Source organism: Podarcis muralis, chromosome 2 (genome assembly GCF_964188315.1).
Source record: "Podarcis muralis chromosome 2, rPodMur119.hap1.1, whole genome shotgun sequence".
Lineage (NCBI taxonomy): Eukaryota > Metazoa > Chordata > Lepidosauria > Squamata > Lacertidae > Podarcis > Podarcis muralis.
Window position 1 is genome coordinate 115,752,214 of NC_135656.1, and position 26,039 is coordinate 115,778,252.

Sequence of the window (26,039 nt, forward strand, 5' to 3'; positions counted from 1 at the left end):
ACCTGAGGCTGAAAAGACCCTATTTGGTGGATCATAATGTATTTGGGGTGGGGCTGAGGAACACAAAGTCCAATGAGAAATATATAGGGCAGTCACAGCCTTCCGGAAACTGCTGGACTGCAGCTCTCATCAACCCTGACCCCTGGCCATGCTGGATGGGGCAGATGGGAGTTGGAGTCCGGCATCATCCAGAGGACGCCATGTTTGCTACCCCAACAGACAGAGCCCAACTTGTTAAATAAGGAATGTTAATGCAGCAACCCTAAACACATTTAACTGGGCAAAAGCCCCACTGAATTAAACAAGCAAGTGTCAAGATAGAAAAGCTGTATTTGCAGAGGGGGGTTTGAAGTTTGTGCCCTATTCAAGTTATTTGTGTTTTCTTCCTGTCTGAGTTCTCCAAAGCAAGGAGCTTTCCTGCCTGACGTGGGTGAAGGGGTTGATTTCTAGAAATCTATTAATTCAGTAATGTGCACATTTGAATAGCTGCGGAAGGTGTTGTGAGGAGAGGAAGGTGGAGAAATGAAACCAGGATTGAAGGTGATGGAGGCTGAACGTTTTGAGGAAAAGTTTGTTTATTCAGAATGGTCAAGTGTTACTGTTTCCTTAAGAACTCACCTGCAGAATAAATTCTGGAAAGGGAAAGGGAAAAGAAAAACACAACAAACAACAACAACAATTTATTGACTATTTTGTTATTTCTGCTTATTTCGACTGGAATGAATCCTCAAGTGCCCATGAGAGGCAAATACTGTTGTTGTTTTAATCTGAGTCATTCTGGTCCAGAGAGAAACTCTTGCTGGGCCTGTGAGGTGGATTCCATCTCCTCAGGAGATCCTGAAGTGGGTTTTATCTCCTGACAGGTGAAAGAAAGGAAGGATGGTATCTCCAGAGAATAGGGCTCCTGAGAACGTGTAGAGTTCAGTTCCTGAGTCAGCATCAGAAAAAGACACCTCTTCTCCTTCATAGTCCAGAGTCACTCTGATCCTCTTGGGCTCCCAAAACAGGGACAGAGGAAGGTAATCAGGGGGGTCAAACGCCATGTAGTCACCTCCTGACTTCCCCACAGCCCAGATCCCTCCCTCAGAACTTAAGGCAAAGTCACCCTTCCTCTCTGCAGACTTCCTAGTGACCCCCACAGTCCAATAGACCCACTTTCCCTCACTTTCCACAGTGACTTCCCAGAAATGGCAGCCTGCTGTGAATCCTTCATGTCCCAACACAGAAGTACGGTTGTTGAATCTCTCTGGATTATCGGGCAGGTCTTGCTCCTTGTCTCCATATCTCACGCTTTTCCGATCCTCAGACAGGATGAGTCTGGGATGGGCTGTGTCTGGATCCAGAGTGACATTGGCTGTTGTGGGGGGAGGATGAGGGAAAGAGAAGAGAGGCAGAATAGGCCAAGAGTCAGAGACAGACATCCTGATCCGAAAAACACCCCAGGAACCAGATTCCCTCTAAAAAAATGGGAGTTCTTTGCCTCACATCTAAGATTAGGAGTCTTCCAGAATAAATACATTCCTTTTGGATTTTGAATCAGTTTTGTTCCTCTTTTTATAGTCAATGCATTTATATTGTTCCCCTCTTTTCAATCCATCTATCTTCCAAGAAGCAAAATCACCCAGGAAACATTATCCTATGCCAGGCTTCCACAGCCTCGGCCTTCCATATTTTTTTTGGCCTACAACTCCCATGATCCCTAGCTAGCAGGACCAGTGGTCAGGGAAGATGGGAATTGTAGCCTGAAAACACCTGGAGGGCCGAGGTTGAGGAAGCCTGTCCTATGCCCTTTTAAAATGTTTTTTTTTTAGGGGGGGCTATTGGGTTGTTGTTTTTATTATTATTATGTATTTTGTGGTTTTATATGTTTATTTTATTCTGCGAACCGCCCTGAGACCCTTGGGTGTAGGGCAGTATATACATTCAGTAAATAATAAGAATAAGAATATTCAGCTCTTCTATGTTAGTGAAGGGGATAGTGGCCAGTAGACGGAAATTGCCCTCCTTTGACACTCTCTGGGTGAATTAGCCATTTGGAGCTCCCATGGGGTGTTGAATGAGGGCACCCCAGTTCAGATCTGCAGAGAACAGCTATCGACCCCTTAATAACCTCATTTATAGTTGGGAAGAAGGTCAGTGCAGAATGATCAGCCAATTTTAGCTCAGCTGGAGGTAAGACTCCAATGCTGCTTCAAGGGTAACATTTCATTGAGGAAAACAAAGTTGGGCAACCTAGCAGATACCCTTGCACTGCAAAACTTTTCGTAGAAGCATTGTACCACTAACATGCAATTTTGTTTTCCTGGTGCATGCTAAAAGCTCTTTAAATAATGTATTGTCTTTTGCAGTTTTCATTGTAAAGCTGATTCATTGTCCTGAAAACACACCTGCATTTGTATATTTAAATCAGGACATTGGGGAAAAGTTGGCTACGATGGGATACCTATTGAACTAGAGCATGTGCATGCCTCCCACTCACAATCCCCATGGCTGGAATATTTTTTTCTTTAAAAAAAAATGAGGCAAAAAAATGAAAGAGAGCACTGTGCCTCCACAGTGAAGCATCTCTTCCCAAAGTTGCTCTGGAAGCAGAAGGATGCCTTCCTGTCCTGCTTAGGGGCTTCCTGTTGGCATCGGTTTGGCTCCTGCTGGAAAGAGGATTTTGGGTGAGATGGACTCTTCGTCTGACACAGCTGTGAAGTGCTTTGGTCACCTAAAGCAAACAAACTATCTCTAGGCAGGAAGAGAACTTAGTCATATACATCTGGGCAGTTTCTTTGGAGGGGATGTCCTCTCCCCATCCTGTCTACACCTTCAATCCCAGCCTCTCTGCCTTTGTTGTACGTAGGGAAAACCCAAACAGCAGGGCCAGAGTCAAACTATGGATGGTTCTTAACTCTGCAGCACAGACCCCATGAAAGACCAGCCCTGACCCCTTCTGTGAATTTAGGCCTCCATGTGAAACTTACCTCTCTGAAGATTTCTGAGTAATGGATCATCTGAGGAAGCAAAAAGATATGATGTTTAATCTTGTTACGAAAGGATTACATCATATCCTAGCACCTGTTGTTTCCTTATTTCAAGCAGAAGATTAAATCAGATTTGAATTTCAATCAGAAGATTAAATCAATTTGAATTCATGAATGAAATAGAGATCTATACTGGAAGACTGGAAGAAGAAGAAGAAGAAGAAGAAGAAGAAGAAGAAGAAGAAGAAGAAGAAGAAGAAGAAGAAGAGGAGGAGTTTGGATTTGATATCCCGCCTTTCACTCCCCTTCAGGAGTCTCAAAGCGGCTAACATTCTCCTTTCCCTTCCTCCCCCACAACAAACACTCTGTGAGGTGAATGGGGCTGAGAGACTTCAAAGAAGTGTGACTGGCCCAAGGTCACCCAGCAGCTGCATGTGGAGGAGCGGAGACGTGAACCCGGATCCCCAGATTACGAGATTACTGTTCTTAACCACTACACCACACTGGCTCTCCACTGGAAGGCCAGAAGTGCCATTTCCATCTTTTAAAAAGATCCCAAAAAAAGCCAAAGTAAGGTTAAGATCTGCCCCAAGTATAAACAGGAGGGAAACAGCTACTGAAGCCAGAATTTTCAAGCATGATGACAAACCAAATTCCAGAGGAAGAATTGGCAGAGCTTTAAAATGTAATTCCAGGGGTTTCATGCAATGGGAAGTCCTCCTTCATAGAATGGGGTCGATCTCATAAGAAGTGTGAGTCCTTTAAGACTCTTGAAAGGTACTGTAAGTCTTTGAAGTCCCACCCCCCACAATCAAGTGATATATAAATTTTATGAAATAGATAAAAATAAAAGTGAAAAATCAATTAGAAAACCAGTGAAATGACAGGCAGGAATAGAACTCTTCCATTATAGTCCCAGACTGATGTGCAGATTCTTCACAGGGACAAGCTCTGCCCCCAATCCAAGCCTTCAATCTCATTCATGAGACATAAAAAGAACCCAAACACCACTAGAGGACTGTTACCCAGAGTTACGCCATTGATGGGGGTCCCAAAGTCTGCAGAACAGACGGTTCAACACCCATGAAATATCAGTTCCCATCCCTCCTGTGAAACTGTTCTCCCCATGAAATTTACCTTCCTGAAGCTGTTCTTTGAGTAACAGAGCATCTGAGGAAGCAAAAAGATATAAAGTGTAAGGGCAACACTCTTCCACCTGAAATAAATCTCCATACAAAAGTAACACTTCATAACGTAGCATCTTCAAATTCAAGAAAAAGATTAAGAAGTAGAAAAAATAATTATAAACAAGAAAATCATAGGAAGAATCTATGAAAACCACGAAAGCTTTAAAACTCCATAATCGTAAAGCAAGCTTACAAATATCAGAATAAAAATATTCAGCATAAATCCTGATATTCTCTGAGTTTTGTCACTAAAATTGGTGTCTATAGTGGAGGGCTAGAGAGGAGGCAGGACAATAGGAATCCCGTAAAAGGATGCAGAGGGGAGATGGAGGCAGCCTTAACATCTTCCCCAAGTAAAGTGGTGGGGGGAATCATTAAAACTAAAATTCTGAAACATAAGTAGAAGCAAAGTTTGATGAGGAAGGACTGGCAGAGCTCTCAGGCAAAAGGAAGTCCTTCCTCACAAACCTTCTACAAATCTTTAAGGTTGTTAACAAGCATAATTGTGCCCTTTGGGGCTCATGTGCTCTTGCTTCTATCCTCAATGTGGGAACTCCCAGGAGTTCTTGAAGGCTGAAGTCCTAGATATGGCATCTGCAGGGGGACGTCTGAGGAGGAGACGGCTCAGGCCTTGGCTCCACGGCTGAGAAAGAAGCCTGAGCAGGAGGCAGAGGGGGAACTGGGGGCTTCTTAATGCCCTTTGACTCCATTCAGAGCAGGAGAACCTCCAAAAGGACAACCCCAGATTGTGTAGACGGGTAACCAAAAGGAAAAGGAGGTTCCGTATAATTGTAAACAGATGCACATTGGAGGTAAAAAATCATGACTTTGCTATTTTTCAGGCTTTCCTTACAGGATCCAGAGTGACAATATACATGAGGGAAAGGAAATGATGGCTGGAGCACCAAGAAGGAAACTATCCTGGTGGTACCCTGTCTGCAGCAGGAATGAAATTCAACGTAACAAGAGCCTGGCATGTTCAGTTCTGAACTAATATAACGCCCAGTGTAAAATCCTTGCAGGCAGTTTTCATTACCTTCAAATTGTTCCATGACATCCTCCACAAGGTTATTTATATCACAAAATTCTGAGATCCTCTTCTTCAGCTCTGGAAAGAAAGCCAGTGGATTCTCTTGACTCTCCCTTTTCCCATACCTGGTGAAAAGAAAAACACTGTTAGCCTGTTCAAATCCACAATTCCTAGTACATAAAAAAAAAAATGGAATCGAAGAAGAGAATCGAAGAAAGCTTAGAGTGACAGGAAGGCACAGAAGGGAAAGATTATTCCTCACTATAAACTCCACAGCCAGACATCACAGGGCCAGAACAGCAACCCCAGGCCTCTGAGTCTCCCCACTGATGTCTATTCAAAGAACAATGAATGAATATAATGTGCAGGAGGCAGAGAAGAGCCTCCAGACCTGCGTGAGGTGATGGGGGGGGGGGGAGAAGGCAGAGCTGTGGCCCTGATTCTTGCAATGAGAATTGGTGTGCTACAAGTTCAAAATAGGGTCCCCTGCTTTTACCTGTGAGATGCTGCAGGCAGCGAGGCCTACAGTCTCCCCCCTGCAGCCCCTGGAGGGCCATGTCTGAGGTTCTTGCATCCCGGCCTCATGGAGTGATACTAATGGAAATGAGTCAGATCCACTTACCTCTCCAAGGTGCCTCTCATATCCTAGAGGGGAAAAGAGAAAGGAATTCACTGAACACCACAGGCCACACTAGGAAGACCCCCACAGACCCTGGAGTGGAGGAACAGCCTGGCCCTCGGATGTCAGTCTGCCTGGCACACTACAAAATTTTGAGTAGGGATCAGCCAATTTTGCTTTCTCTCAGTTTTCATTTTTCCAAGTTACCTAGTCTTAAGTTCTTGAGGACAGAAATGGGTTTGTTTGTTTTTCTCCCAGAGGTGAGATAAATAGACATGATGAGGAGGCCTTAGTTGAGTCAAGACAACATACCAGCGTGAAGGCGCTGCAAGATTTGTTACTTCATATGAGTACAGTGGTACCTCGGGTTAAGAACTTAATTCGTTCCAGAGGTCCGTTCTTAACCTGAAACTGTTCTTAACCTGAGGTACCACTTTAGCTAATGGGGCCTCTTGCTACTGCCGCTCAATTTCTGTTCTCATCCTGAAGCAAAGTTCTTAACCCGAGGTACTATCTCTGGGTTAGCGGAATCTGTAACCTGAAGCGTCTGTAACCCAAGGTACCACTGTAGTAGCGCTGGGTGGCCTTTGTGAGCATCTCTGTACTCTAGGCATCTCACATGAGTCCCTAAAACAATGGCGGTTGTCCCTTGTCTGCCTATGGGTGACAGAGGGTGGGGCGAGAGGAAAGGACAATCTCAAGGCCTAAAACCTGGGGGGACAAATAAAGAAACTGCGCTTAATGCTAAAGCTCACTTCTCTTTTGCTCAATTTAATTTTTTCCTTTGATCCAAGGCAGCCAAAGCAGCCTCTGGGAAGCCCAACACAGGTCATGAAGGCAGCATGGCCAGGCTAGAAGGCATTAGGAGACCAGTATTTTCTGCAAAGAGCAGAAAACCGCATCCAGTTCCATCCACCACAGAAGAATCTCTAGTCTGCATTCAGGTGAGAAAATCATCCCAGCTCTCCTGACTAGAGCCTCCATATACTGAGCCCCATACTATTTGTATAGATGAATGAGGCACATAAAAGTTTGCCGGCACCCTTTTCCAGGAGCGAAGCCTTGTGCTGCTGCTGCCACCATCTTACCTGCAGGAGTTCATTCGCTGGCTTCTGGCGCTTCTCCTCCAACTCCTGGATGCTCCTTTCAAGAGAGGAGAGTTCGCTGGAGAATCGGACCAGCTGCTCATCCCTTTCCCTTGCAATCTGCTCCTCTACGTCTTCTATCTCATTCAACAGGTGCTTTTCTTGTTCCTCCAGGAACTGGCGCAGTTGCCTGAGCTTCTCCACTGTTTTCTGCCTCTCCGTTTCTGTCAATTTCTGCAAGAAGCAGGAAGAAATAGGAAAAGAGGAGTCTGGAGTCTGGAATGTGTATTTACAACATCAGAAGGAGAGACGAGAGCATTCCACAGGGAGGCCATGTTTGATTTTTCATAGACATAAAACCAACCCCTAGCAGCTAAAGAAGGCCTCTTCTTCAGACATTAAAGTAAAAATTGGAGGGTGGCAGGAGGTTGAAGGGATGAACACACGCTCTCTACCCTCTCCACTGCCATTTATATTGCCTTCCATTTTGTTGTTCCATTTTATTGAAGCAAGAGCCTTGTCATGATGTGGAAAAATGAGAAACTGGGAGAGGATGAAATGGGCAGATTTCCCATCCCTCCTCAGTCCTGACTTGATTCTTCAAGTAGTTGTTCCCTCCATAATAAACACAGTGATACTTACAAGGAGGGCTTGGCTTTCCTTTTTCAGGTCCAGTTGATAGGCCAGAATTTTCTCTCTCTCTTTCATCAGGATCTGCAGGCGGCTGCTGATCAGTCCCTAAAGAGGAAAGAAAAAACTCGGGATAGACAGAGAGAGGTGGAGCGATAAATTGACTATTACCCTGACATCTACTATGCGGTGGCCCTGCTCTTAATAGTTTCTCTCCCTCTTCCGTTTCATTAATACTTTTAATTGAGCAGATTTAATATGCAACAGTTAATGCTTGTATTTTTTATGCTTTAATTAAATGATTATAGATAAACTGCAAAAGTTTGGAGAAAAGCCATAAAAGGTTTACTGAGGTGGGGATATTTTTAGCAGGCTTTGCCAATCTCGCTACCCTCCAGAAGTTTTGTTTAGGGAACTTTTTAATGTTTGATGTTTTAATGTGCTTTTAAGATTCTGTTGGGAAACCCAGCCAGATGGGTGGGGTATAAATAATAAATTATTATTGTTGTTATTGTTATTTATATTAGCGTAAAATAAAAAAATACAAACAATCAAAAATGTTCAAAGTCACAAAATATAGTGGTTATATCTTCCGCATAAACAATAGACTATGTAGAAAAATGAAAGGTGCCAAGGCTGGCCCAATACATTTCATTGCCTGAGGGTAACCGTTAAAAAATGGTGCCCCTCACCATATTCCACTCATACAAAAAGCAAGTACCATATTTGCCTAGCTGGAATCTAGAGAGGCCCTTTTTGAGCCCTTTGAAGCCTCGGAGATTTTGGCAGACAGAGATGCTGAGTGCCACCCACAAATGTGGCTACTTTATGGCTCCCCTCCAACTTCCCAGGGTGTCTGAGCGAGGGGAAATGCGTTGTCCCCCTCCCCGCAAAAAACAATAATGGGGGAGGGTGGATGACCGGACATCAAAAGTGTTCCACCTCGGTGCAAACCTGTCACCTTCTGCCAGCTCCCCCCACCCCACAGTGGAGATGCAGCCCTGGGAACTGGAAAGGACCCAAGGGCCATCTAGTCCAACCCCTGCAATGCAAGAAGCACAGGTAAGATTTGTAGATTTACCGCAGCATGCAATTTTTGGCTACTATGCGATGAACCCATCCTCGGAGACAAGTCTTATTAGCATAATCCTTGCTATCATTTTATTATCCCAAAGGGGGAGCAGTGTCACACTAGTTTTAATGTTTAATAGGTTATTGTGTTTTAGTGTTCTGTTGGAAGCCTCCCAGAGTGACTGGGGAAACCCAGCTAGATGGGCGGGGTATAAATAATAAATTATTATTATTATTATTATTATTAGGCAGAAAACAAAAATGAAAAAGTTCCAGGACTTCAAAAGCTTACTATAAGGTGCTGCAATGTGTGTTGATAAAATTTCAAACCCTTAAAAGGAAGGGAATCAATTGATGTGTTTAAGGGTACTATTCCATCCTTACTCAGGAGCAAGCTCCACTGAACAACCAGCATGCAAATTGCATCCAGACCATTCATGTCATGCCTTGTTCAGACGTGTGAGCCACAGAAAAGCACATAGAAGTATCCACAGCTGTTCCCTCCCCCGCTCAAGATCCCGCGTGGTTTCCTACCTTGCACTCCTCGTAAGCCTCCTCCAGAGGAATCACCTTGTGGTTTTCATGTGCCTTGGATTTGCCACACACCACACAGATGGGGGCTTCGTCCTCCTTGCAGAAGAGCTTCAGAGGCTTCCGGTGCTCCTTGCAGACTTTCCCTTTTCCTCCTTCCTCCTCTCCCTCTTGGAGACTGAGCTTCTTGATCAATTCCACAAAGTTTACCAGCTGCCGGTTGGCGATGAGATTATTTTGCTGGACTGCTCTTCTGCACTGAGGGCAGGAAGCCTCTGCCTCCGATTCCCCCCAGCACTGGACCAAGCAGGACCGGCAGAAGTTGTGCCCACACTCTGGGATGGTCACTGGATCCTTGAAGTAATCCCAGCAGATGGAGCAAGTGGCTTCATCACGGAGATCCTGGACGGGACTCCCTGCAGCAGCAGCAGAAGCCATGGCTCCCTCGCGCCAATGTAAGAGTTAAATGCCACTTCCTCCGATCTCACTTCCTGGGTTTTTCTGCAAATGACTCCGGAGTTTATTGCCCACGTGATTTATCCTTGCTCGTTTCCTCCTCGCTTTGCATTTCTTATGCAGTATATGCATGGCGATACATTGTCCTGAGATGGCAATGTGTACGTAATTTAATAAATAAATAAATAAAATAAAATAAATCCTTGGCATCGTGCAGCAACAGCAGCCTCCGCTTCAAGAAAATCCACCTTCCGGAGGGCAGGGCTTTGTAGCAGCCCGAGATCCCTCCCCCACCTCTTGGATGGGACATCTTGATCCCCTGCTCAGCTCTGGGATCTGGTGGGGGTGGGCAGAGGTTTTTCAAGGGAGGGGCTGCCCTTTCTCCCCCGCTTGGAATCAACTACTTTGGGTGAACAAAGTTCCTTGAAATATTTCCAACAGCGTCTGTGAACTGCACCAGAAAGTAAACGCTGGTGGAACTAGAGGTGAATTAAATTTGTTTTGGGTAAAATGCTTAGAGATTTTATTACCATCAGTCAAGCAGTACACAAATATTGTTAAATAAAACAAGTAAATCAAGGACAGCCTGGACATATCAGTTGACTAGACTGTGGTGCTGATTACGCCAAGGTTGCAGGTTTGATTCCCCTATATATGGGACAGCTGCGTGTTTCTGCGTTGCAGGTGGTTGGACTTAGATCAGTGGTGTCCAAACTTTTTTCAAAGAGGGCCAGATTTGATGAAGTTAAATGAATAGTATCAAGAAGGTCATGAGAATTACTTCAAAAATGCAGAAGAGCTGCAGCTCAGGGGAACAGCGTCTGCTTGGCATGGAAAACCTTCCAAGTTCAATCCCTTGCATCCCCCATTTTGGACTGGGAAAGGTGCTGGTCTGAAATCCAGGAGAGCCACAGCTACTCAGTGTAGACACTGCAGAGCAAGATGTCCCTGCATCTAAAGCACCAAGGCAGCACGATTACACAACCACATACACAAGCCAGTGCATGGCATCTCCAAGATTGACTTTCTGTTTCCCCAGTTCAGGGAGGCTGGAGCTGAAAGATGTGTTGTGTCTGAGAGGCCTGCCGCTTCCCGACTTGTTTTCCTGCTGCCTCAAGAAACCAGTTATTGTTGTTAATTCAAGAAAGTGCTCTGTCGAGGCTTCCTGTCCCAGGAGGAGACAAACAAACTGCCCACCCCCTGCTCTGGTGCCCATGATGGAGGCAGGCAGGCAGAGGCACATTATCTCCACAGATAATTCTCATAGCACTAGAACTCGTAGCCCCCAAACAAAGCTGAATGTTGGGAGATCCAGGACAGATCAAAGCATTTCATTGTGCAGCACATAATTAAACTATGGAACTCTCTGCCACTGGAGACAGAGATGGCAACCAACATAAAATCATGAAATTGCAAAGGTGGAAGGGACCACAAGGGTCACCTAGTCCAGATCTCTGCAATGTGTGGTGTAGTGGTTAAGAGCGGTAGTCACATAATCTGGGTAACCGGGTTCGTGTCTCCGCTCCTCCACATGCAGCTGCTGGGTGACCTTGGGCCAGTCACACTTCTGTGAAGTCTCTCAGCCCCACTCACCTCACAGAGTGTTTGTTGTGGGGGAGGAAGGGAAAGGAGAATGTTAGCTGCTTTGAGACTCCTTAAAGGGAGTGAAAGGCGGGATATCAAATCCAAACTCCTCTTCTTCTTCTTCTTCAATGGAGGAATCTTTTGCCCAACGTGGTGCTCAAGCCGGTGACCCTTAGATTAAGACTATCATGCTCCACCCACCAAACTGGGGACAAGACAAGGGACAAATTCACGGAGCACTAGGCTGTTAATGGCTCTTAAGCACAATGGCTCCGCTCTGCCTCCACAGTTCAGAGGCAGCAGGCTTCTAAATCTCAGTTGCTGGAAGCCGCGGGGGGAGGGGGGGAGGCTGCTTTTGCTCTCTGGTCCTCCTTGCAGGTTTTCCACAAGTGTCTGGGTGGCCCCTCTTGGGTGCTGGACCAAGTGGGCCACTTTTGTGTCCTCCAACAGGGTGAGTGGAGGCTCACAGGGAAACTTATGATCACACACAAACGTAGCCAACATCATATAGGAGAGGGAGAAAGGGGAAGTGGCCCTCAGGGAGGTGGGGAAAGGTGTCTTTCAGGAAAAGGAGAGCAGGCCGCAGCGGTCAGTAGTCGGCGATGCTGATAGTGGAGCCAGAGTGAGTCCTGCCTGATCTTTGAGAGTGGTCAATTCCACAGGCATTTGTTGTTCTAGCTGTTAGTATCCCAGGAGAAAAATCAAGATGCACCTGGTGCTGAAAAGACACTCCTTGGGGGAGCACTGTGTATTTGGGGTGGGGCTCAGGAACACAGGGAAGGTGCCCTGCGGAATGTATGGGGCAGCACAGCCCATGGGGCCCCTTCTGGAAGCTGCCAGACTGCAACTCCCATCCTCTCTGACCCCTGGCCATGCTGGATGAGTCAAAGGGGAGTTGGAGTCCAACACTATCAAGAGGACACCCCATTTGATGCCCCCAATACAGTGGTACCTCGGGTTAAGTACTTAATTCGTTCCGGAGGTCCGTTCTTAACCTGAAACTGTTCTTAACCTGAAGCACCACTTTAGCTAATGGGGCCTCCCGCTGCTGCCGTGCCGCCGGAGCACGATTTCTGTTCTCATCCTGAAGCAAAGTTCTTAACCTGAAGCACTATTTCTGGGTTAGCGGAGTATGTAACCTGAAGCATATGTGACCTGAAGCGTATATAACCCGAGGTATACAGAATCCAGCCTGTAAATAAGGAACGTTAATGCATCAACCCTAAACACATTTAACTGAGCAGAAGCCCCACCCAATGCAAGAAGGTTTACTTCTGACAACGTGTGGAGATGGTGAGGCTGTATTTGCAGACGATATTTGAAGCTGACGCCCTGTTCAATTTCATTTTCATTTTCTTCCCTTCTGAGGTCTCCAGAGCAAGCAGCTATCCTGACTGAAGTGGGTGAAGGGGTTCATTTTTTTCGTCATCTATTGATCCAATAATGTAGGCATTTTCACAAGGTCTTGTGGGGAGAGGAAGGTTTCCTAGAATTGCAGAGTTGCGAGGAGCCCTGAGGGTCATCTAGTCCCAACCCCTGCAGTGCAGGAAACATTTCCCCCATGTGGGGCTCAAACCCACAAGCCTGGGATTAAGAGTCTCGTGCTCTGCCAAATCAGACGTCTCAAAAGGAGAACAAGATTGAAGGTGAGGGAGCCCGTTTGAGGAAAAGATTGTTTATTGGGACTGTTAAATGTTGACTATCTCTTGAAGAAACTGCAGATGGAATTCTGGAAAAAGAAGGAAAATGCAAAGCAACAACAACCCCCCCTTTTTTTTGTTATTTCTGCTGATTTTGAGTGGGAAAACTGCCAAAAGTGCTCTTGGCAGGTAAATGTTTTTATATCAGTCATTTTGATCTGGAGAGAAACTCCTGCTTGGCCTGAGAGGCAGATTTAGTCTCCTCAGGAGATACTGAGGTACGTTTGGTATCCCCACAGAAAAAAGATAGGGAGGAGGGTCTCTCCAGAGAACGAGGCTGCTGAGAATGTGTAGAGTTTGGCTCCTGAGTCAGCGTCAGAAAAAGACACACGTCCCCCTTCATAGTCCAGAGTCACCCGGATCCTCCTGGGCTTCTCCCTCAGGGACAGAGGAGAGTAATCAGGGGAGGTGAAGGCCCAGTACCCGCTTTCCCAATTCTCCAAAGCCCAGATCCCTCCCCCAGGACTGAAGGAGAATAGGCCCTTTCTCCTCACAGACTTTCTAGTGACCCCCAAAGCCCACTCTTCCTCACTTCCCACATTGACTTCCCAGAAATGTCTGCCTGCTGTGAATCCCTCACGTCCCAACACACAAGGCCAGCTGCTGAATCTCTCAGGACTGTTGGGCAGGTCTTGCTCTTTCTCTCCCCATCTCACGCTTTTCTGATTCTCAGACAGGATGAGGCTGGGATGGGCTGTGTCTGGATCCAGAGTGACATTTGCTGTTGAGGAGAAATGAGGGAAAGAGAAGATTAGGCAGAGTCAGCTGAGAGACAGAAACAGACATCCTGATAATAATAATAAGAAAACCCCCCCAAAAACCATATTCCCTTTCAGGTCAATGGGATTTCTTTCCATCGCATGCATGACTAAGACTCCTCCTTGCAGACTCTCATCAGAATATCTTACTTTTTGGTTTTTAAATCAGTCTTCTCCACTTTCTTATATGCAATGTGTATTGTGCCTGCCCTCCTCTCAACCCAGGCATTTTCTAAGAGAAAAAAACAACTAGTAAAACCAACTCATCTTATCTGTGCCTAGTGAAGGGGAAAGAGAGAATTGGAGGAGGCAGGAGAGGAGAGAAGCTGCTTTCCTCTGACCATCTCAGTGGGAATTGGCCTTTGGGTTGGGATGGGAGAGGAGGGCTCCTCCATCATCATCATCATCATCATCAATTACATTTGCATACTGCCTGTCACCCATAGGTCACAGGGTGGTTCACAGCATAAAAATACAACATAAAAACATATACAGGCGTCCCCTCACTTTCGCGGGGGTCACGTTCTGGGCCCTCGTCCCCACAAGTGAAAATCGCAAACTAGCTTAGCAGGGATGTGAGTCTAATGCATGAGAAAAAAATTCATGGGTTACTGTAAACCAAAAAACCAAACAAAAAAACTTGAGACATTTTGCCAAATTTTAAAGATCTGCCGGGGAGAAATTTTTATCATGAAAATAGACGACCTGTCTGAGAAAAAGAGGACATGTGGCAACCAAGCCTGAAAAAGGTCACATGGAAAAGCAACCCAACTCTCTCTAGGCAGGAATGAAACTCTTCCCTCTTTTATCTGACCCTTCTGGGCAGGTTCTCTCCCCCCCCCCCCCGCCTTCTGCACCTTCAAGTCCACCCTCTCTGCCTTTGTGGTACAAACAGCAGGGCCAGAGTCAAGCTGTACCGAAGAGACTCTTGACCCCCATGAAACACTAGTCCCCCCTCCTGTGAATTGGGGTCTCCATGTGAAATTTACCTTTCTGAAGATTTCTGAATGACTGAACATCTGAGGAAGCAAAAAGACAGGCTTAATGGGCTACACCGCAACAGCTCCCCAAAAAATCTTTTTACAAAACATCACCATAACATAGCATCTGTTGCTTCCTTATTTCACACAAAAGATTAAATGACAGAACAAATAATTGCAAAGACAACAACTGTAGGCCTAAGGAATTAAAACAACTAGCATGTTTAGCTGTGATTCCTGCATTGCAGGGGGTTGGAGTAGAAACTAGATGGTCCTTGGGATCCTTTCAAACTACTATTCCATGATTCTATGGGAAAATCAGAAATGCTAATCCATACTAGAAAATGGCAGAATACAATCATTCAAAATCTACAAATAAAATGAGGATCTGTACTGGAGGGCTGGAGGAAGGTTAACATCTGCCCCAACTAAACTGGTGGGGAAAAGCTGTTGAAACCGGTATTTCCAAGCATGCTGACAAACCAAATTGCAGAGGAAGAATCAGCAGAGCTTTACCATGTAATTCCAAGGGTCTCGTGCAATGGGAAGTCTTCCCTCCTAGAATGGGGCTGATCTCATAAGAAGTGTGGAAACTCTTAGGAGATTGGGATGGCTGAAGCACGAGAAATGGCTGGTGAGGTTGAAACTCTGACCTTGGCTCTGCTGCTGGGAGACCAGCCAGCCTGGGCAGGAGGTGGAGGAGGGACTGGGTGCTTGCGGGTGCCCTTTTTAACACACTTCACGAGGGGAAAATCTAAGCAAATCTGAAGAAGCCCCAAACAACCTCTCCAGATTGTGTGGAAACAAGTGAGGTTCCATGTGAATCAGGAGATTGATAGAATTCCCAGTGTGAAATCCCTGCAGCCACTTTTCATTACCTTTCCATTGTTTCATTGCATCTTCCACAAAGTGATTTACATCACAGGATTCCAAGATCCTGTTCCTCAGTTCTGGAGGGAAAGCCAGTGGCTCTCCTTCTCTGTTCTCTCTTTTCTCATATCTGGTGAAAAGAAAAACAATATCAGCCCATTCAAATCCACAATTTCTGGTAAAGAAAAAGAAAGGAATTGAGAGGAGGAAGCCGGCTGGAGGAAGCCTAGAGGGACAGGCAGGCACTGAGTGGGGAGATTCTTCCTCACTATGGACTCCTCAGATGATTGAAATTACCACAAAGTCCGTGAATAGAAAGTGCAAGAGAAATAAAAGAGCCCCCATCCCTTTGTGAAGTGATGTGGGGAGGGAGGAGGCAGTGATCTGGCCTTGATCCTTGGTGGGAGAACTGGGGTGCTACGAGTCCAAAATAGGGTCCCCTGCTTTTACCTGTGAGATGCTGCAGGCAGTGAGGCCTACAGTCTCCCCCCTGCAGCCCCTGGAGGGCCATGTCTGAGGTTCTTGCATCCCGGCCTCATGGAGTGATACTAATGGAAATGAGCCAGATCCACTTACCTCTCCAAGGTACTTCTCATATCCTAGAGGGGAAAAGAGAAGGGAATTCACTGCACATCACAGGTCACACTAGGAAGACCCCCTCAGACCCTGGAGTGGAGGAACACTCTGGCCCTCAGATGTCAGTCTGCCTGGCACATGGCAAGCTTTTGGGTAAGGATGGCAGAATCAGCCAGTTTTTGTTTCTCTCAGTTTTTATTGTTCCAATCTGAAATTATGAATTTTGCCGATATCAAGTTCTCCACATTTCTACATCAGTTTGCAATTAATTTTTTTAATCCTTTTGAAAATCCACCAGCATTTTAGGGAAATTTCACGTTTTTGGGTTCAAGAGAAGATTATACCCCATCTCTTGTCTTAGATTATAATTTATTAATTTAATCCAGTTTGCATTGTGCAATTCAGACATAAGTAAGGCTAAAGGATAATCCAACTAGGACATTGTCCCAAATTGTCTTCCATAGAAGTCTCCAAATTTCAAATTCTATTTTCCATCTGGAAATTTAAAAAAGCACCTGCAGCATAAAAAACACGAGTCCAAGTGGTTTTGCCTTTGCTCTGACGCTTTCCCTCTGGAAAAACCTGCTCCTTAGTGTAACATCAAAGCAAACGTCAATCCAGAGAAAACCTGGCTGAGGTTTGCTCTAATTTAGCAGTAAACAGTGGGTTTTCCTGGAGGAAAGGGGTGGGACAAGCAGCAGTCTGGATGAGTCCCTCTGTCTTGCTCTTTGCTCACTGTGACTGAGCACCATTTTGGGCCAATCTGTATCCATGGGGAAGGGGATCAACCCAGAAGTTGTGGAGGGAACGGGAAGAGAAGCTTGGTCAAGAGACTGGCTCATGTCGGAAGGAGCCCTGAACGCATCCTAGACGAAGCCCAGCACAGGGCATGAAGGCAGGATTGCCAAACTGGGAGGCATTCAGAGACAGATCATCAGCAAAGAGCAGAAGAGCACCTCCCTTTCCATCAAGAACACAGACGAATCTCTAGTCTGCATTCAGGTGAGTTAAGCATCCCAGGTCTCTCGGGTCTTCCTGTCCATTACAAACCTGACTAGAGGCTCCATCATCTGATCCCCTGCACTCCTTACATACATGAAAGGGGCACATGAAGGATTGGAGGCAGCCTTCTCCTGGAGCCTTGGGCTGTTCCTGCCACCATCTTACCTGCAGGAGTTCACTCGCTGGCTGCTGACTCTTCTCCTCCATCTCCTGGATGATCCTCTCAAGAGAGGAGAGTTTCCTGGAGAGTCTGGCCAGCTGCTCATCCCTTCTCCCTGCAATCTCCTTCTCCACCTCTTCCACGTGAGTCAGCAGACATTTTTCCTGTTCTTCCAGAAACTGGTGCAGTTGTCTGAACTTCTCCACAATCTTCAGCCTCTCCGTTTCTGTTAATTTCTGCAAGAAAAGAGGAGGTCTGAGTGTGGAAGGTGCTCAGCCTTCAAAACATCAGGAAGAGAATTGTGAGAATTCCACAGGGAGGACACTTCTGATTTTTTGGAGAAATGAAACCTCCAGTGGCTAAAGAAGTAAACCTATATTTTGAGGGGAGGCCCTCTCCATTGCTATTTCTATTGACTTCTGTTTTGCAGAGGGCTACAGCCTAAAGGAAGGAGCATTTTTTCTAGCCACGGATGTAGGGTAAAGTACGTATTAAAATATTTATACAAGGAGGTAGCTACCCTAACATCTGATTCGTTTTCAGAATAATAAATGAATAAGCAGACAAAATGGAAAAATGAGAAATGCAGAGAAGCTGAAATGGGCAAATTTCCTCATCCCTCCTCAGTCCTGACTTGATTTTTCAAATGCTTGTTCCCTGTCTAGTAACAATAAAGACACTTACAAGGAGGTCTTTGCTTTCCTTGTCCAGGGCTGCTTGATAGGCCAAAATTTCCCCTCTTTCTTTCCTCAGAATTTCCAGGTGGCTACAGATCTCTCCCTAAAGAGAAAATGAAAAACTCAGGTTTGATTGAGACAGAAAGAGACTTGATCGATATTATACTGGCTTCTTGCACCCAGTGGCCTTGCGAAGTAGTATACTGAAGGAAATAAAAGTCCATAGGTTTTCAACCTTTTCTGGACCAACTAACTTCTTTTCCCTTTGACATTTGGGATGGGAGGAGATCCTCAGGCCCCCCCCCCCCGCTGAAACCTCATTGCACAGGCCCCACACCACCCCCAGAATAAGCATGCTCCCCACCAGTAGGTGCTTCCACCCCCCTCCTAAATCTGCTTCCAACAGATACTTGGGGGGGGGGATCCTGCACCATCTGGTCAATTCCTGGCCCCCAGCCCCCCCTCCCCCCCAGCTGATCCCTTGCTGCTCTCTGCTTTGCAGAGCATTGAGGAGGCATCCTGCTAGCCAAATGAGACATGTACTTAGTTGTGTATGTGCAATTTACATTTGTAGTGTTCTTAATAAGTACAAAGCAACCTTGCTGGGGGATGTGGACGAGATTAACCCTTTCTCTCCCCACCATGGTCCCAGTTCAAATCTTTGAAGTTGCTGTAATTATACCAAGGAAAGATCCCTTTGTCACCCCAGCAGAGAGAAAGACTTCAACTCCCTCCTCCCAGCCATGCCAGGAGCCCTCAGGCTTCCCCTTGGCTGCTTCTAACTTAATAAACAATGACTAATTAATGCTATGCCTAATTTGGATCTGAGAATTAAAAAGAAGAATCCAAAGCTTTTTCTCCCCCTCAAGATCCAGGGATCTCTTACCTTGTATTCCTCCAAAGCCTCCTTCAGAGGAATCACCTTGTGATTTTCATGTATCCTGGATCTGTCACACACCACACAGATGGGGGCTTCATGGACTTTGCAGAAGAGCTTGAGGGGCTCCTGGTGCTCCTCGCAGACTCCTCCTTTTCTTTCTTCTTCTTTCCTTCCTTGAAGGCTGAGATTCTTCATTAATTGTAAGAAGTTTGCCAGTTGCCGGTTGGGGATGAGATTATTTTGCTGGACTGTTTCTCTGCACTGAGGGCAGGAAACCTCTGCCTCCGATTCCCCCCAGCACTGGACCAAACAGGACCGGCAGAAGTTGTGCCCACACTCTGGGATGATCACTGGATCCTTAAAATATTCTAGGCAGATGGAGCAAGTGGCTACATCAGAAAGATTCTGGACCAGATTCTGCTGCCCAGCAGCAGCCATGGCTCCCTCACGCCAAAGACCCGAGTTAAGTTTCACTTTCTCCGTTTTCAGCCCCCGGGAGCTTCCTTTCCTGGAAATGACTCAGTGATCACGTGAACTTTTTTTTTTTCTTTTTCTTTAAATGTCCCCAGGTCTTTGCAGCTGTGAAATGTTTTCTCAAGGAGCAGCGAATGCTTCTTGATTGCTTCCCATGCTTTTGATTACACACAAACACACACACATACCTAGTAAGTTGTAGTATTCACACTATAACATTTTCATTGGTAGGCTTCCTTGTCATTTTTGAATTGGATAAATTTTGCTGCTGCCCTAAATGGACGGGAGTTCTGGTTTAGCAAGCGGGACTTGATTCCGTGATGAAAACTCCTAAAAGTCTGCTTGCTAATTTTAACTTAATCCGTTTTTAGCATGTTGGATCTTCAGATTGAAAAGGACGCTTTCAGCATTGCCAACCTGGTGCCCTCTGTTTGCTTCAGACTACAACTCCCATCATCCCTGGTCAGGAATCTCCAGGTATGGTTGGGAAGGCCCCCTGACTGAAGGCCCTGCAGAGCTGCTGCCATTCAGTGGAGGCAGTACTGACCTCAATGGAGCAATGGGCTGGCCTTTCAGAAGCTACCATCTGCATGGTGGCCCCCCAGTTATGGAGCTCCTTCTCTAGATATGAATGCCTGTTATGACTTGGCTATTATTATTAATCCATATTACTACATAGTGTGAAGTTTCCCTATATTCCTAATAAAGTGTGGTTCCTTGCAATGGCCGAAAAACCTGGAGGGCTTTAACAGAGGATTAGATAAAATTCACGGAGACTTTGGATGGTTATAAAGTGGTTCCTTGATTTTCGAATAGCTTAGTTCCCAAACAACTCAGAACTCGAACACTGCAAACCTGGAAGTAGGTGTTCCGGTTTTCGAACTTTGCCTCAGAAGCCAAATGTGCTCCTGAGTTTCCATTTCACCCTTGTGCAGCTAATTTAAGTTCCCCCCATCGTAATTAAGGCTTTTTTCCTCCCGTTTTGACCCTTGCGCAGCTAATTTAAGTTGTCCCCCCCCCCCATCGTAATTAAAGCCTTCCGTTTCTGATTGCAGTGTTCTGAGGTGATATTTGGTGCTTTTGCTATTTTTTCGCATTTTTCTTTGTGTTGCTTCATTTTTGTGACTGTGGCTTGTTTTTCGTTTTATGATTGATTGATTGATTGATTGATTGTGTGACTGCGGAAATGGATAAAAGCCCCCCATCCAAACAATGACTATCATTAGTGCAGGTAAGGAAAACAATAATTTTTATTTTTATCATCTACGATACTGTGAGGTTTCGAAAAGTAATGCAAAAGTGTCTTTTTAATTTTGTTTATAATGCTATATCTTCTTAATTAATGCTTGCGAAATGTTTCTGAAATAGCTGTGTATTAAGAATATTGTAGTACCTGCCTTATATCATGTAAAGGAATGTACAGTGGTACCCCGGGATGCGAACGGGATCCATTCCGGAGTCCCGTTCGCATCCCGAATGGAACGCAAGACACGACAGTGTGTCTGCACGTGCGCGGGTCGTGTTTCACCGCTTCCGCGCATGCATGTGATGTCATTTTGAGCATCTGTGCATGCGTGAGCGGCGAAACCTGGAAGTAACGCGCTCCGTTACTTCTGGGTTGCCACGGAGCACAGCTCAAACGAGCTCAACCCGAAGCACATTCAACTCGAGGTATGACTGTAAACTGCTTGTAATAACTGGATTTTAACGCTTTAAAATTCTCCGTATCTGCTATGGTATGACAAGGTTAAAGTTCATAAACTGTTTAAAAACCACATTGTCAGAAAAGCAATCTTTGCAGTTTGGATGAAATACAAAGACTTATTAGAGAGCAAAACACCGAGGTGGTTATCACCGATGGAGGCCAAGGCTCGAAAAAGACCCAATATGGAGGCCTACTGGCCGAAATATTGGGAATTAATTGAAAAAACTGGAGACAATTGGAAGTTGCAGAGCCAGGATAAACTAAAAAATAAGGTGCGAGATTGGTTACACTATGCTCAAATTCAAGAGGTTTTTAAAATGGATAAAAAAGTTGGATTCCAGGTGGAAAAATCGAAACTAGAGACAGAATTGTTAGAACCAAAGATCAAGACTTTATCGAGAATGTATAACTTGCTGCTTATGTGGAACACACAGGATGAGATAGTTAAATCTGCCATGATAAAATGGGCACAGGATGTTGGACACAACATTATGTTTGAAGACTGGGAAAGGTTATGGAACACCGGAATGAAATTCACGGCATGTAGTGCCTTGAAGGAAAACATTATGAAAATGATATACCGGTGGTACATGACCCCAGTCAAGTTAGCCAAGATATTTCACCTGTCTGACAACAAATGCTGGAAATGTAAGGAGGCAGAAGGGACATTTTTCCATCTCTGGTGGACCTGCCCAAAAGTGAAGGCCTTCTGGGAAATGATTTACAATGAATTGAAAAAGGTATTTAGGTATACCTTCCCCAAGAAACCAGAGGCCTTCCTGCTGGGTATGGTGGACCAGAAAATGCCAAAGAAGGATAGAACTTTGTTTATGTATGCCAGCACAGCAGCAAGAATACTCATCGCAAAGAGTTGGAAGACACAAGATTTGCCCACGCTGGAGGAATGGCAGACGCAGCTGATGGACTATATGGAAATAGCTGAATTGACCGGCAGAATCCGAGATTTGGATGAAGAAACAATCGAGGCGGACTGGAAAAAATTTAAAGACTATTTGCAAAAATACTACAAGCTGTATGAATCCTAAGATAGGGCATGATTAGGAAATGTTATGCTTTAGCAAATATGATTAAGTAAATGGTAAAACAAGTGATAAAAGAGAAAAGGAGATAATCTGAATCGAACATGTTATGTTTATTTTAAACGCATTAAAATTGAGATACAATACATTGAATTTGGACACATAACAACTGAAAGCTACAATAAGGTATGAAATAAGGTAACAAATTGCTGACATTGTTAATTTTAAGAATGCAGATCCGGAAGGTGTGGGGAAGTCCAAACAAGGATTTATTTTTTTTGCTTTTTTTGTTGTTGTTTTTTTGTTAAAGAAAAAAGGGAAAAAATTGTTTCTTGTATCTACTTTATTTGTGTTGTATGGAATGTACAAAATTATGGAAAGAAACACAATAAAAAATTTGGGGGGGGAAAAAATTCTCCGTATCTGGCTCTACGATTCTCGATCATGTCAGACATCATATAGCCTTTCAGCCGTTGAGTACATCTTTATTTGTATATATGTGTTTTTCCAACTGTCTTTTTGCTAACGCAGCTTCTTCTGACTCCGTTCCAATCTGGGCTGTTATCCAAGTCTGTTATCTGAAGTTTAATGGCACAGCGAATCCCATATCATTAATTCTTCCACTCCGGGCTGTTGTCCAAACCTTCCTTTTGAGATTTAATACCACAGTACCTTCCACATTATTGAGTTATTGTTAAAAATTGTTGAGCAAGCTGTTTGCAATATTGCAGTGTAAATCAACTGTATTCCACAGATATCAGTCATTTGGTGATCGATCAACCTTCCTGGAGACCACACAGTCCACCTTCTGGGCCCTAGAGGGGGGCTGCTAGACATCCATTTAGCCTTCTCTCTCGTTTATAATGAAAAAACTTTTGTAAACAGCTGCACTGTATGCTGTCCGAAATGTTATCTCAAATCATTGCATTCACTCAGCAAATAGTTCCTGCTTTCCTCAAAGAAGGGAGGAATTCACATTTTCCTGTGCTACGTCGTATTGACAAGCGCCATCTTATTTCTTCTGTCTTTATCAAGTCCTTCAAGTCTTAAGTAAAGCTGTGCAATTGAATACCCACTTATAAATAGAAGTCCAACTATACTCTTTTTTTTTTAATAAAAAAATTAGGTTCTTAATGAGGCTTGGCATAGAAAGTCAATTGCAGATGTTAAGAAGAGGGGGGGAAACATACCAAACACCTCCGTAATCCACACACCATGATGAGAATCTCTTTGAAGTCTGAGCCTGAACACCAGAGACTGTACAATTCTGCAGATATTCCTGGCTATGAGAATGGCATTGGAGAGTGCTAGCTGTATCGTGCTCTGTGACCTCGTGTCCTGCTGCCTGCACCTTGATGCAAGCTGACATTCTCGGACAATCTGCGGGTCTACGAGACAGTCCTCCCCAATCCTGGGGAGTCTGCCAGGACTAATTACCCGCATATCAGCCCTGAATTACCGGCACGGCTGGGATCTGATCATATGGGAGGCAGCCATTTCCCACAGCCGGAAACAGGAAGTCCTGCCAGTGTAGGTCTTTCAACACTGGTGTTATGTGGTCTCGGCAGCCACTCCCAGTCACCAGTCTAGCTGCCGCATTCTGGATTAGTTGTAGTTTCTGGGTCACCTTCAAAGATAGCCCCACATAGAGCACATTGCAGTTGTCCAAGCGAGAGATAACTAGACCATGCACCACTCTGGCGAGAAAGTCTGCGGGCAGGTAGGGTCTCAGCCTGCGTACCAGATGGAGCTGATAAACAGCTGCCCTGGACACAGAATTGACCTGTGCCTCCATGGACAGCTGTGAGTCCAGAATGACTCCCAGGCTGCGCACCTGGTCCTTCAGAGGCACAGTTACCCCATTCAGGACCAGGGAGTCCTCCACACCTGCCCACCTCCTGTCCCCCAAAACAGTACTTCTGTCTTGTCAGGATTCAACATCAATCTTTTAGCCGACATCCATCCTCCAACCGCCTCCAGACACTCACACAGGACCTTCACCGCCTTCACTGGTTCTGATTTGAAAGTAAGGTAGAGCTGGGTATCATCCACATACTGATGAACACCCAGCCCAACCCCCCTGATGATCTCTCCCAATGGCTGCATATAGAAAAGCATGGGGGAGAGGACAGAACGCTGAGGCACCCCACAAGTGAGAGCCCAGGGGTCTGAACACTCATCCCCCCCACCACTTTCTGAACACGGCCCAGGAGGAAGGAGCGGAACCACCGCATAACAGTGCCCCCAGCTCCCAGCCCCTCAAGACGGTCCAGAAGGATGTTATGCTCGATGGTGTCAAAAGCCGCTGAGAGATCCAGCAGAACTAAAAAACAGCTCTCACCTTTGTCCCTAGCCCGCCGGAGTTCATTGACCAGTGCGACCAAGGCAGTTTCAGTCCCATGATGAGGCCTGAATCCTGACTGGAAGGGATCCAAATGGTCCGCTTCTTCCAGTCATGTCTTGAGTTGTTCAGCAGCCATGCACTCAATCACCTTGCCCAAGAATGGAAGATTTGAGACTGGGTGATAGTTGTCCATATTGGCCGCATCTAAAGATTTTTTTTTAGAAGTGGTTAACAGCCTCTTTCAGTGGGTCTGGGAAAGTTCCTTCACAGAGAGAAGCATTCACCATCCCGCGAAGCCCATCACCCAGCTCTTCCCGGCTAGCTTTTATAAGCCAGGATGGGCAAGGATCAAGGAGACAGGTGGTTGGTTTCACTTGTCCAAGCAGCCTGTCCACATCCTCAGAGGTAACAGATTGGAACTGATCCCGCACAACTTGACTAGACAGGACTCTAGCACTCTCCCGCCATGGCCCTACTCCCACAGTGAAGTCTACCTCTTCCCGAATCTGAGCGACTTTATCTGCAAAAAAATTTGCAAAATCATTGCAGGAGATCATGTGGCCCGTACAGGGCACCGATGTAGCAGGTGGTTCCACTAAAATGCAAACCACCTGAAAGAGTCTCTTGCTGCTGTTTTCTGCAGATGCAAGAGAGGCGGTGAAGAAGGTCTTCGCTGTTGCTATCACCACTTGGTAGGCTTAACACTGAGCTCTAACCCGTGTCCGGTCAGCTTCAGAATGAGTTATCCGCCACCGGCGCTCTAGCCATCTCAGCAATTGTTTCATTGCCCTCAGACCTGTGGAAAACCACGGGGCTGTCCGGGCTCCATGCAATCGGAGAGGGCGCTTCGGAGCCAAACAGTCACTAGCCCTGGTTAACTCCACATTCCAGCAGGCCACCAGGGAATCGGCTAAAAGGCCATCAACATGGGATAAAGCATTCCCTACCACTCTCTGGAAACCATTTGGATCCATTAAGTGGTAGAGGCGGACCATCCAAATCAGTCCCCCCTCCCTGCAGAGGGGAAGGGTCACAGAGAAGTCCAGTTGCACCAGGAAGTGATCTGACCATGGCACTTCTTTAGTTTCGCTTTTACTTCGTGTCAGATCACCAACATCCATAGAGGTGAACACCAGGTCGAAGGCGTGTCCGCTGTTATGAGTTGGGCCAGACTTATTCAGGGACAGCCCCATGGAGACCATGCTTTCCACGAAGTCCCGAGCGGCCCCTTGTAAGGTCGTGTCGGCATGGATGTTAAAATCCCCCAAGAACAACCAAACTAGGTGTCTCCAGGAGAACATCCACCACGACCTGAAGCAGCTCGGGCAGGGAATCCTTGGTGCAGCGGGGAGGTCGGTACACCAAAGGAATCCTGTACTGCCCCTATTGCCCAACTTCCAGAACATGCACTCAGAGAACTGGGTCTTACCAATAGGACGCCTGGTCCAAACTAATGACTTCCTAAAAATCACTGCAACCCCCCCTCCCCCACAAGGCCTGGGTTGCTGTGCGTAAGAGAAACCTGGTGGACAAGCAGCGGCAAGGACAGGCCCACCTGCTTCATCCAACCAAGTCTCTGTCACACATGCCCGGTCAAGTCCTCCATCCATGATCAAGTCATGGTCTTATGAATCATTGACTTGGCATTGTATAGCAGCACCTTCAGGTCATGTGGGTATCCCTTGCTGATTCCAGTATTTGTCCAGTCAGG

General features: G+C 45.8%; 2 protein-coding genes across 4 annotated transcripts; both read right to left on the reverse strand.

Annotated features, from left to right (window-relative positions):
- Positions 1-557: 557 nt before the first annotated feature.
- LOC114592272 (zinc finger protein RFP-like) lies at positions 558-9,926 on the reverse strand. Of its 3 annotated transcripts, none has more exons than XM_077922154.1 (8): positions 9,126-9,882; positions 7,533-7,628; positions 6,894-7,124; positions 5,809-5,831; positions 5,193-5,311; positions 4,107-4,139; positions 2,970-2,999; positions 558-1,354 (listed from the first exon to the last, which is right to left on the reverse strand). In XM_077922154.1, exons 1-8 carry the CDS (start codon positions 9,558-9,560, stop codon positions 828-830), a joined length of 1,494 nt encoding a protein of 497 aa, XP_077778280.1. In that variant the 5' UTR covers positions 9,561-9,882; the 3' UTR covers positions 558-827. The 3 variants fall into 3 exon arrangements, with proteins under 3 accessions (XP_077778280.1, XP_077778283.1, XP_077778285.1); XM_077922157.1 differs by lacking the exon at positions 558-1,354 and adding an exon at positions 1,367-2,648 and having other exon boundaries at positions 9,126-9,926; XM_077922159.1 differs by lacking the exon at positions 558-1,354 and adding an exon at positions 1,367-2,645 and having other exon boundaries at positions 9,126-9,925.
- Positions 9,927-12,821: 2,895 nt separating this feature from the next.
- On the reverse strand, positions 12,822-19,266 carry LOC114592287 (zinc finger protein RFP-like). The gene is made up of 7 exons (XM_028720350.2): positions 18,772-19,266; positions 17,893-17,988; positions 17,214-17,444; positions 16,047-16,069; positions 15,479-15,600; positions 14,610-14,639; positions 12,822-13,583 (listed from the first exon to the last, which is right to left on the reverse strand). The coding sequence occupies exons 1-7, from the start codon at positions 19,201-19,203 to the stop codon at positions 13,066-13,068; spliced, it is 1,452 nt and encodes a 483-aa protein (XP_028576183.2). The 5' UTR covers positions 19,204-19,266; the 3' UTR covers positions 12,822-13,065.
- Positions 19,267-26,039: the final 6,773 nt, after the last annotated feature.

Excerpts from the sequence above, each read along its gene's own strand:
- LOC114592272 (XM_077922154.1), bottom strand. The coding sequence starts at position 9,560 with ATGGCTTCTGCTGCTGCTGCAGGGAGTCCCGTCCAGGATCTCCGTGAT. Across the intron at positions 5,312-5,808 it reads ATGAGAGGCACCTTGGAGAG|GTATGGGAAAAGGGAGAGTC; the intron begins GTAAGTGGATCT and ends TCTTTTCACCAG. Across the intron at positions 1,355-2,969 it reads ACTCAGAAATCTTCAGAGAG|CCAATGTCACTCTGGATCCA; the intron begins GTAAGTTTCACA and ends CCCCCACAACAG.
- LOC114592287 (XM_028720350.2), bottom strand. The coding sequence starts at position 19,203 with ATGGCTGCTGCTGGGCAGCAGAATCTGGTCCAGAATCTTTCTGATGTA. Across the intron at positions 17,989-18,771 it reads AGGCTTTGGAGGAATACAAG|GGAGAGATCTGTAGCCACCT; the intron begins GTAAGAGATCCC and ends TTTTCTCTTTAG. Across the intron at positions 17,445-17,892 it reads AGGAAAGCAAAGACCTCCTT|AAATTAACAGAAACGGAGAG; the intron begins GTAAGTGTCTTT and ends CTTTTCTTGCAG.